The 11,853-nt window shown below is 44.6% G+C and overlaps 1 protein-coding gene across 3 annotated transcripts in view; it reads right to left on the reverse strand.

The window, feature by feature from the left end:
• MLLT3 (MLLT3 super elongation complex subunit) overlaps positions 1–10,629 on the reverse strand; it is a 279,534-nt gene extending 268,905 nt beyond the window's left edge. The window contains exons 1-2 of one of the 3 annotated variants that reach the window (XM_038552508.1): positions 10,338–10,628; positions 8,712–8,892 (exon numbers count right to left, since the gene is read on the reverse strand). In XM_038552508.1, coding sequence (XP_038408436.1) covers positions 8,712–8,892; positions 10,338–10,349 — 193 coding nt within the window. In that variant the 5' untranslated portion in view covers positions 10,350–10,628. Of the gene's footprint in view, positions 1–8,711; positions 8,893–9,855; positions 10,022–10,337 lie in introns of those variants that run through there. The other 2 variants (XM_038552509.1, XM_038552510.1) reach the window with 2 other exon arrangements.
• Positions 10,630–11,853: the final 1,224 nt, after the last annotated feature.

Below are 11,853 nucleotides of genomic sequence, written 5' to 3' on the forward strand. Positions count from 1 at the left end.
AGATACCGTATTTCAACTAAATATAAAAATAAGAAATCTGAAAAATAACATTGGCAAAACTCTACAGAAAATGGTACTCATTCCCTAACAGGATATAAACTGTCACAACTTCTTTGTAGAGCCATCTGACAATGTCTAACACAAATGAAAACGCACATACAACTCAAATTCCAGGCCTATATCCAAAATCCTGTTCATCTGTACAAGGTAACACATTCAAAGATGTTCAATGCACAGAACAGAAAATGACCTATCTATTCCTTAATAGGGGAACAGAAAAGTAAGCACGGAACGTCTTCCTACTACCATCAAATACTGAACAGAAGAAATTAAAGGAAATAAACTGACTCTCTACAGATAAAATGAGTGTGGAAAAGTTCAAACACACAGAGGGGGGAAAATAGCAAGACACAAAATTATTCACTCATGAAAATGTTCTGGAATTAAATTGTGGCAATTAGCACACAACCATGTGAATATCTTAAAAAGCCACTGAATGTTACACTTTAAAAGGGTAAATTTTATGATATGCAAATTATATCTCAATTAAAAAAAACAGTATGATACTCTTCATGGAGATTTTAAAGCATGATATACTGCAATATAAAAGTGCAAATGTACATAAACAGAATGGAAGAAAGGCTGAAGAAGGTTGTGAAACATCTAAAAGCTCTAGCTGCATCTGTAATACCTAATTCTCTAAAATCAAAACAAAGAATCAAATATGATAAAATGTAAATATTTATTCAACCCTGGTAGTGAGGATATGTTTGTTATGTCATTTTTTCCTTTGTGTTTCCCTGTTTTGTTTTGGGTCCTTTTTTTTAAAATATAATAAGGGGATCCTTGGGTGGCGCAGCGGTTTAGCACCTGCCTTTGGCCCGGGGAGTGATCCTGGAGACCCGAGATCGAATCCCACGTCAGGCTCCCGGTGCATGGAGCCTGCTTCTCCCTCTGCCTATGTCTCTGCCTCTCTCTCTCTCTCTCTCTCTCTGTGACTATCATAAATAAATTTAAAAAAACTAAAAAAAAAAAAAAAAAGATTCTAGATTAAGAAAAATAATAAAATAAAATAAAATAAAATAAGGACACAAAACAGGCATATCATAAGCAACAAATAGTAAATATATACATACCTAAAATATATTCAGCATTGTTAATCAAATAAATGCAAATTAAAGTGAAGTTTTGCTTCATCCAGCAAACTGACAGATTTACAAAAAAAAACAAAACAAACAAAAAAAAAAACAACAACAACAACTTGTAATTCCCAGTACTGGCAACCATGTGGGGAAAAGGAAACTCTCCCAAGCCCTGGGGAAGCATAAACTGGTACAGTCTTTTTGGAGGAAACCTTGGTGATATGTATCTAAATTTAAAATCTATACACCAAAAATAGATAGATAGATAGATAAAATCTATACACCTTGTCTCAACTATATCCCTTCTGGGAAATTTACCATGAAGAAATTATAGGAAAAAACATAAAAATGAACATCTAAGATGTTCATCATAGCATTAACTATAACAAATTAAGCCTAAGAACAATCTAAATGTCCACACGAAGTTATAGTACATGTATATTCAATGTAATATCATAAAATCCAGCTCTAAAAAGATATTTCATCACCTATCAGGAGGGTAGAAATGTTTATTTATGCTGTATCCCCAGCTCTTAGCAGTGTTCTAGCCACATAGGAGCTCCAAAAATCACCACAACAGGTGATAAATTCAAGCTAATTTATAGTTAATGTGTGTGTTTCTATAATACATATAAGTACAGATATCTACTAAAATATTAATTATGGTTCTCTGTGAAGAATTTTCAGGTAACTTTTTTCTTTATATTTCTATGGTTTGTGTGGTTTTTTTTGTTGTTGTTTTTGTTTTGTTTTTACAATAAACACACACCTATAAATTAAAAAATAACACCGTTTCAATTGCATGCAAAAAAATATGGGTTTCTTATAAAAGCTGCATTGTACAACTGTGCAAGTTCTGTACTTGCACACTGTACAAGTTCTATATCTCTAAGTTTAAAAAAACTAATGAATTACCTGTAATATCAATGGACTCTTTTCAGACAAATTATATTCTCAAAAATGAATACAGCACTACACACAAGAATAAAGAGAACCACAAAATATTAAAAGAATAAAAGATTAAAGCATGAAAATATAGTAGGTTATGAGGAAGAAGATGAGCTATAGGGACTCTGGCCACTCACACAAAACAAAATGTTGCAAAGGAATATTACATACATACATACATTAATATGTATCACTAAAACAAGAGATTTTCTGTTTCTACAGGGTAGCTTCTTATTTGAGGAATAAAACATAAAAATCAAACAGGTATAAATGCCAAGGGAAAAAAAAAAATTATAGAATTCTGTATTACGGGGATCTCTGGGTGGCTCAGTGGTTTGGTGCCTGCCTTTGGGGCGTGATCCTGGAGTCCCGGGATCGAGTCCAGTGTCGGGCTGCCGGCATGGAGCCTGCTTCTCCCTCTGCCTGTGTCTCTGCCTCTCTCTCTATATCTATCATGAATAAATAAATAAAATCTTAAAAAAAAAAAAAAAGAATTCTGTATTACTTCTATTAGGACAGTGAGAAACCCTGAGATCAAAGATCAAAATTATTCTCAAATCTGCTCAATAAATACTAAAGTCTAAAGTTCAGTAATACACCAAGTCCTTGCTAAAGTATGTAACTGCGGCAATTGTGTTTTGCATCTCTTCCCCTCTGAAGTATCTAAGCTTTCGGAGTTATTTTTTGAAGACATAAGTCACAAGAGAGTTTAAAAAAAAAAAAATCCACATCTTAGAACTGTAAAAGCTGTGTTAAGTAATAGGGGTCATCTGTAATAGTTGTCCAAAAAAACACTAAAGTGCTAAGGTTGGCCCATGGAAGACCACTGGAAGGAAACTTGAGAGAACCAATAAAGAAGAAAAGTCTTTAAGGTAAACCAATTGATACCCCTCCCCTGTCTACCTCACAGAGGTAGTTCTACAGAGGGTCACCTAAAATAATGGATGTAAAAGGCTTCTGCTTCTACAAATAATATGCCATAAACTGGACAGTAATATTAACTATAAAATATATCCACTATAACCCAAGTTTGGATTTTTTCCTTTGAAGGGAAAAAACATTGTTAGATAATTGTTATAATGGAATTTAACCATGCAAATACATTGGAAGACTTATCTTTCCCCTTTCCATTAAATATTCTTACTAGCAAATAATGGCTTTAAAAAATCAGCTTCCACATATTCATAGGGCAGTTGATCTGGGCCAGGTTCTATGTCGACTATTTTATATCAGAGGTTCTCTGAGTGTATTCTGGGGACCTCAGGATCCCAAAAAACCTTTTCCAGACATTGCTTATTTTTACAATGACTGTAAGATATTATTTCCAAGGGTAGCCTGGGGGGCTCAGTGGTTTAGCGCCGCCTTCAGTCCGGGGCCTGATCCTGGAGACCGGGGATGGAGTCCCATGTCGGGCTCCCTGCATGGAGCCTGCTTCTCCCTCTGCCTGTGTCTCTGCCATTCTCTCTCTCTCTCTGTCTCTCTCTGTCTCTCATGAATAAATAAAATCTTAAAAAAAAAAAAAAAAAAGATTATTTCCCTCCTTCACTCATTCTCTCATGAGAACACTGTGGAGTTTTCCAGAGGCTACATGATGTGTGATAACAGAACAGAATGAATGCAGAAACACATAAGCTCATCCAGCTATTTCAAAGCATCAAAAAGATTTGTACACACAAAAAGTAAAATAATATCACACTTCTCACTTTTTTCTGAAAATGCTCATTTTTCATTAGAATATTGCTTATATGCTAATCTTTAATGGGTTAATGACTGTTATCTTTAAACAAATTAATACATAACTTTTTAAAAGTCTCAGGTTTAATTTCTAACATCATACATATTAAATAGGTATAACTTACAGAGGAAAAGCTCTTTGGAGTCAATTTTTAAAAGCATAAAGTGGTCTTAAGACCAATAAATTTGAGAACAGCTGATTCATATTTAATCCTCAATTTATGAGGTAATGGTTCTATTCTTTCATCATTCCAGGAACACAGATGAGAACACAAGTGAGAAAACAGACACAAAAAAGGACTTGCTCAAAATCACACAAGGAGTTCTTAAGCCAGCATTTGAATACAAGTCTATAGTTCCTAACCCTAACTCCTCTCCACTGAGCAACAATATCCACCCAAGATGCTCTATATTGGGTATTCGCTCTTTGTCTTGTAGTCTTAAAAAGTAACGACTGCTCACTGGAATGTTTTAAATGTATAGAACTTAAAAAAAAAAAAAACCAAACACTACAAAAAACTCTCATCATTGCCAACACCGTGAACACCCACCAGAGAAAACTACTAATAGCTGGGTTCCCACTCATCCAAAATTCATTTATTTATACACATACACTTTTTATTTGTATGAGCACATTTTTTAAATGGGATCACACTGAGTTATGAAATAGCAACTTGAATTATTTCATTTCATATCTCTTGAAGATGTTCCTGCATCTACAAACAGATTTATCTCCTTTTAATAGATCACCATCATTTAACTGTAGCGAAATTTTTGCTATTTAAAAAGTCACAAGATATACGCTATAACTTTGTGTAGCTGTGAAGCTGTATCTGTTGGAAAATCCCTGGAATTGCTGGGTCAAAGGGTATAAACGCTTTAAATCTAAATAGAGGTTGCCAAATGCCCTCCAAAATGTCCGTGCCCAATTTACATTCCCACTAACAGCATATAAGATTTCCTTCAATAATTCAGCTTTTAAGGGTCTTGGAAAATTGTGTTTTATGTTGCTTCAAAATGCCAAGTACTAGAACTGCTCTCAATGGTCATCTTAATTCCATACAGAACTCTACACAAATCTTCTAACACTCACTGAATGTATCACATTAGCCATTCATCTTTATTTTTTCCTGAAGCCTTTTAAATACCTCAGAAGAGAAAACACACCAGGTGCACGTAGGTTCTTCAACTACCTTGGTCTCGAATTTTAGGTACTCTGATAAAAAGTTATCCAAATTATTGCAGAAGACTATTTAACACAATCAGAACTACACAGTAACACTGGGCTCAATCATTTAAATTAAAGGAAAGTTCTAAGTGTGGATTTATTGTGCTTTATCTGCCCACACAAAGGACTAGGGCTACAAATAAAAAGCTATCAAATCATACCAGTGGCCAAATTAGCTTACATAAAATAATAAGCAACAGATTTCATATCATAAATGTCAATGGAACAGACTGCAATAGTTAAGAATGGCTGTAATTGGAAAGAAAGTTCACTCAAAGTCACATCATACTGAAAATGAAAACATTAATATTTTAAATGAAATGTTTTGAATGTGACCATTCATTTCAGTCACATCAGACTATTATAAATCTTTGGTACTAATAAATAAGATATGGTCTTTTTTTGCAAGTAGATAGTTTTAAAATGCATTATACTCTGACCTGCCTGTTCTGTAACGGCTAATGGATATTCCAGGCTTCACTATTTCATCAAAATCTCTCTTCTAGGGCTCTGTGCTAGTAATTTTAAATTCAAAGTCTCCAACCCATCTTTGGGACAAAGTAAACCTTCATTAATTCAAGTCCAATTAGCTCAATACTGAAATGGTACACATAATTCTCATTAGGCAACAAGTTGAAAATACTGTAATTTCTTCCTCTACAAGTTCTCATAATATTACTGTGAAATAAAGGAAATCAGGGATCCATGGGTGGCGCAGCGGTTTGGTGCCTGCCTTTGACCCAGGGCGCGATCCTGGAGACCTGGGATCGAATCCCACGTCAGGCTCCTGGTGCATGGAGCTTGCTTCTCCCTCTGTCTGTGTCTCTGCCTCTCTCTCTCTCTCTCTGTGACTATCATAAATAAATAAAAATTTAAAAAAAAAAAAAGGAAATCAGCCTGAAAATCAGTGTGCTTTTCCAAACCAAAGACTTACAAAACTAAGGATGCATCCATCTTCCTGGCTGAGCAGTTCATCCTCAGTGTGAAGGTCCACTTCTGTTTATCAGTACATCACTACTGTATATAGTGAAAGTGATTTAACCTGTCATTATCAGTGAAGCCATTTACAGTTTGGAGTATGTGGATTCCTTTTAAATATCTTGTAACTCAGACTTTTCACAAAGCCATTCTTGCAGTTTCTCCCATTTCTAATTTCCCACTTCAGATCTGTAAAATGGCAAATGTAGCACCTTAACAGGTACACAAGTAGACTTTGCAATGCCTGGCATCCTTATTTGTATTTATTCTTATCATTTTGAAAGATGTTATAAGCCAAAAAATAAGTCCCAGGACTAAGTGGCATGTTTGGTGTTACTTGAATTTACAACTTACTATTCCCAACGAACAGAGAAACCTTCTCTTGCAATCTGAATCATGTGTAATTACAGTATGACAAGGTCTCTCCTGGGCTATGTAAGCTGGCATTTTTCCCAGGACTTGTCACATCATGGGAAGCACACATACAAATAAAAATCCAAAAATAAACATTTTAAAACAATGGCTTATAGACTACATAAAGAAACTCCACAGTTGAAAATAAAAAATTGAGGAGCCCAGCCGGCAAGCAGGCATCTCTCACTAGAGACGCCTAAGACATCAGTGTTATCAAGCAGCCTACCACGCCTAGCAACAACTCCCAGGTGTGGGCTTTGCAGGGCAGCACCCTCACGTTCCCTCAGGCTGGACAGAAAATCATTAAGTAGGGGAAATACAGGGGAACATCGAAACATACACACGGAAGCAGAGAAACAGTGGTGAAATCTAGGGAGGTTCGTCATCTTTAATTTCATCATGCCAATTGCTTGATTGTTAAGGCGCCTAAACAAAGTTACCTTAAGAGCTACATCTTCTGCCAACTGACTTAGTTTTCCTAATACAATAAATATTGCTTTTTTTTTGCTCAATGTATTTTATCTCGAAGTGAGCAGCAACCAAGTAGTCCTAACAGTGGATACCAAGGATCTTAGAAGGTGGTTTCTTTTGTTTAAACTCCTCTGCAGTGGCTCTATAGATACATGGAAAGGGAGAGCGGGAAGCATCACACCCAACCTCACACAGTGACAGAAACTTGACAATACTCATCCTAATTACAGTGTTGAGGAAATATGAAGTCAAAGATCTCTGGCTATATTTTGATTTAAAATGCTAACAAAATCTAAACGTTATTTCCTATAGAGCACGCATATTCCTACCCCTCTATTAAGAGGCTGGATTCATTTATTATCCATCAAATTCAACTGTTCAAGTTTTCAAGAGGAGCTATAAAACAAACCACTGAAGGCAAAACATACAATCCTACAACCCATTACATGGGCTCTGGAAACAAAAATAAGCATCAACACAAACCTCTGCCACCTTGAAGGCACACAGCATTTCTCCTTTCTTTATTCAGCTCCTCAATGTTCAATAATTTCCAGTAGCTCTAAGCAGAATGGATTTATTATGATGTTACTCTAAGAAACTGCAGGAGTTCTAGATGCCAATAAAGATTACGGATCAAATGGAAGATAACTACTAACCATTGTGTCGAGTTAGATAAATAAACCTGCTCACAAACAAAGCACCTTATTGTATTTGTACTGTTACCTCCACTAATCCAACTAAAACAACCAGACAGTAGCTTTCCGGAGGCTGAAGGGAATAGAAATGGAATTTCTCAAACCCTCTTTAAATTTCGTCCAAAGTAACATCCCGTTTTTTTTTTTTTTTTTTTTTGAAAACTGTCCTGCCCTTGATGGAAACTGTTTGGGACCTGAGGGGCCGAGCTGTGGATTATGCAAACTAGAGACCAAGGCTAAAAAAAAAAAAAAAAAAAAAAGAAGCCAAGGTGGGGAAGGGCTGAAGCAGGAGGCAGGACCACATCGTTCCCCCTGAAACTTAGCTTCGACCTTTGCTGAGACCCTCTTCCCCCGCAGATCACAGCGGGCAGACTTCGGACCGCCGCTCAAAAAAAAAAAAAAAAAAAAAAAAAATCGAAGGGGCCATCAAGTGCCACCGGGGACTAGGGACGAGGAAGCCCCCAGACCAAACATAAAATGCTGACGGTGCCGGGTGGGGGTGGGGGTGGCTAACCCACAAAAAAGGAAAATCTGTGACAACTGGCACCCCAGTGCCTGATACACAGAAAGGAAGGCAGAGAAGACCCTCAAGAGAGGCGACTTCTCGAGACGGAACAATAACTACATCCCATGCATTCCTTGCTAATAACACAGGTAAATCTCAATTTCTCCGAGGGGGGGGGGGAGAAAAATAAAAGGGGGGGGCGCGAGCTGTTTATTCCCTCCAGCCCCACCCCACCCCCACCCCCTCATCCGACACCTCCAAACCCAACAACTAATTGCACCTTCCCCGCAGAACCCGCGGCTAACCCCAGAGGACCGGTGAGGGCAGGCTTGGGATGAATAAACACACTCGACACCTGACGGTCCTTTCTCTGCGGTGACTTTCCCGAAGCCGGAGTGGCGCGCGCGCGGGCGGGAGCCCGGACCTGGCCAGCGCGGCGCCGCGCACCCCGGTCCCGAGGCGACGCCGGGGAGCGCGGGGAGCGCGGGGGGGCGGGGAGAGGGGCAGGGGGACCGCCCGGGCCAAGCGATTGTTTCCTCCGCGAGCAAAGACATTTTTTTTTTTTTAATCAAGCTCCTTTTGTATTCGAGCCCTACCTCTTTTTGGCCTAGGAAAGCTTTCGTGCAAGTGGAAGACGACTTTCTCCACAAAGTGCTGTATGTTACTGTGCTCCGGGCCGCGCACGAACACCATCCAGTCGTGGGTGAAGCCCTCCACGGTGGGTTTCTTCCTCACCTGGGCGCGGTGCCCCAGCTCCAGCTTCACCTGCACGGCACACTGCGGGCAAGGGGGAGGAGAGACAGCCGTGAACAACAGGAAGGCGACCGTTCGACACTGAACATTGCGCCTGACATTTTTTTTCCTCCTCCTTGAAACGCACATAAAAGGAAACGGCGGTGCCCTGTGCATCCACGTTTCACGCGCGTGGGCGCGCACACCGCACGCCCCCCAAATACACCCCGCCCGGCCCGCCGGGCGCCCGGGGCCCCGCAGCCACAACCGCAGGGATTGTAACGGAATGTTGCCCCCAATCGGGAAGGGGGTCCGGGGCTCGGGGAGGGGGGGGACGGAGAGCACGCTCAGCCCCTACAAGCACGACAACAAATGCATCGGAAACAAATTAGAAGACAATTAGGAGGCGATGCCGGGGCGGTTTCCCGGCGTGGGAAGGGAGGTGGCGGGGGCCCTGAGCGCGGGGTTCTGGGGAGCCCCCTCCCTGAAAGTACCGCGGCGACAGCACACGCCGAGCAAGTCTTTGTGTACGTGTGTGTGTGCGTGCGTGTGGAGCGCTGTGCCAGGCGGAATGGAAACTACAGGCAGCCTCTGCTGATGGGCACAAACTCCCGTGCTCCTAGCACCGGGTCCGTGCACAACAAAAATGAGACGTCGTCACACACACACACGCACACACACACACACGCACACACGCCCGCAAGAAAACACGCCGAGGCATCCATAACTTAGGGCACCCCGCACCCCCCGGCGAAAAGCCCCCCGCGATCGGCGAGGCCAGCCTACAGAGCCCCCGAAACACACTTCCAAGAGGCCAAAGTGGCCCCAAAGTAGCTCCCACCTCTCCCCCCCAAAAAAAGGAATTAAACCCAGAAAAGCAGGGGCGGCGGGCGGACAGCCGCCGAGGCTCGACTGCGCGCAGCCCGGCGCGGGGGCAAAGTTGCGAGCCGCCCCGCCGCTGTCAGCCCGCACACTCCGGCTCACACGCGCGCGCCGCGGAGAACGCACCATCGTAGCGGCCGCCGAGGCTGCTCGCCGCGTCCCCGGACCGTGCCCGCCGCTCCCGGCGGCGGCGGAGGCTGAAATATGGCTGAGTTATTATTCGCCTCCTTCCACCGTGTGAGTGTGTGTGTGTGAGTGCGCGCGTGTGAGCGAGAGTGCGCTTCTTGCGATTGCAAAGAGAGGCGAGGAGCGAGGGAGGCGCGGGGGGGGGGGGCGGAGGGGCGAGTGTGTGAGTGAGTGTGTGTGTGTGTGTGTGTGTGTGTGTGCGCGCGCCCGGGGGGGGCGGGGGGAGGGAGGGGGGGGAGGGAGGGAGGGGAGCGGAGGCTGAGGGAGAGGCGGCAGCTCCCTGCAAGCCGTACCAACCTTTCTCTAATTGGAACCGCGGAGCGCTGGCGCTGTCTGGGCTGCGGCGGCGGCGGCGGCGCAGGGCGAGGGAGGAAAGGCGGGGAGGGGGGTGGCCTTTTATTATTATTTTTGCATGTACTTACCGAGCTAGCCATGCCTGGGGGCCCGGAGGTTTGCTGGGGTGTTGTGTGGTACCCCCCTCCCCCGCCCCCCTCAGCTGTAATTCATGAAGAGGCTGCTATGAATGAGAGCGCGCCCGGGAGCGGAGGGTAGATGGCGGACATTCTCTGCCTTTTTCCCCCCGCGTTCGCTTGCTCGCTCGCTCGCTCGCTTATTAAACTCAGCCCCAAAAGCAAAAGCAGCAGCAGCAGCAGCAGCAGCTCCAGGGCCGGAGGATGAGATTCCGGAGCATGCGCCGTGGCGCCTGACACCGGGGCTCCGAGGCTCACGGGGCGGAGGGAGGGCGCGCGGGCGGGGCGGAGCGCGCGGGGAGGCCGAGCGAGCGAGCCAGGGGGAGCTCGAAGGAGCCAATCACCGGCCACCTCCCGAAGCCCCGGCGGCCCGCACCGCCACACTGGAACGCCCCGCTTAAAGTAACAGGTTCCTACTGGGCAGGGTGCGGGGGGTGGGGAGGGGGGCGGAGGGGGGAGGTGGGGCGGAGGGCGGGGAAGGGGCGCTGCAGTGGGGAGAGCGGCCAGCCGGGGAGCCATCCCAGCCCCTGTGTAAACTCCTCTCGCCCTACAATAAAAAACGGATTAAAACTGCTGGAATGTAGCCACTGCCTGGAGCCCCCAGCAGCCCGAGAAGGGGTGTTAAATCGAGTCTTCGGCGTTAGCACGCACGGGCGGGGGGGGGTGGGGTGGGGGGAGGAGGGAGGGGGCTTTCTTTTACTTTCCACCCCGTCTTTTTTGTGGTTTTGTGCTGAAAAGGCAAGAACTCACGCCCAAACAAACTTATTTAAGGACGGAGCGAGAGCAATGCCGCTCTACAAACAGACATCAAAAAGCAGAGGCTGAGACGGCTCTAACCGGCACCAACCCCGCGGCCCCCTTCCCCATCCACTCACAGGCACCCGCCCACTGGCCCCACTCCCCGCCCTTCTGCCGCCGCCACGGAAAATTCAAAAATGAAATGAACACAAATGCCATTTCCTTCCAAGGGAACTCCTCCCGCTTTGGTAATCCCCGGCTGGGAGGCAGCACACAGCGGCGCCCAGGTGGAGGTGAGACACCTGGGAGTACCGGGAGCAGACCGACAGGGATGAGGCTTGGAGGAGTCCGCGTCGGCGGGAGTCCCCTCCTGACAGCCCGCCGGGTTGCACCAGAGCGCGGAGCATTGTCCTCGAAGGACACGCGAGGCAACTGGGAGTCTTAAAATAGCAGATAAAGTTAATACTGGCTGTAATGTGCATAAATTGGATTATAATCTTTAGGCGTATTGGTGACAGCCGGCGTAATCCAACTCTGGGTATTAATCCGGTTAGGCTCCCGGGTGACAACCAGCCGCAAGGGTGTCCGCAGAGTCGCGCTCCCGCAAGCCGTCCCACTCGGGGCGTACTGGGTCTCGGTGGCCGCGGAGGCAGCCGCGCAGCCACGCGTGGGGCAGGGGGAGGAGTACTGACTAGCTTCCTTCAGCAACGCGGACAACCTTCACAAAGGA

This window comes from Canis lupus, chromosome 11 (genome assembly GCF_011100685.1).
Source record: "Canis lupus familiaris isolate Mischka breed German Shepherd chromosome 11, alternate assembly UU_Cfam_GSD_1.0, whole genome shotgun sequence".
In the NCBI taxonomy this organism is placed as follows: Eukaryota; Metazoa; Chordata; class Mammalia; order Carnivora; family Canidae; genus Canis; species Canis lupus.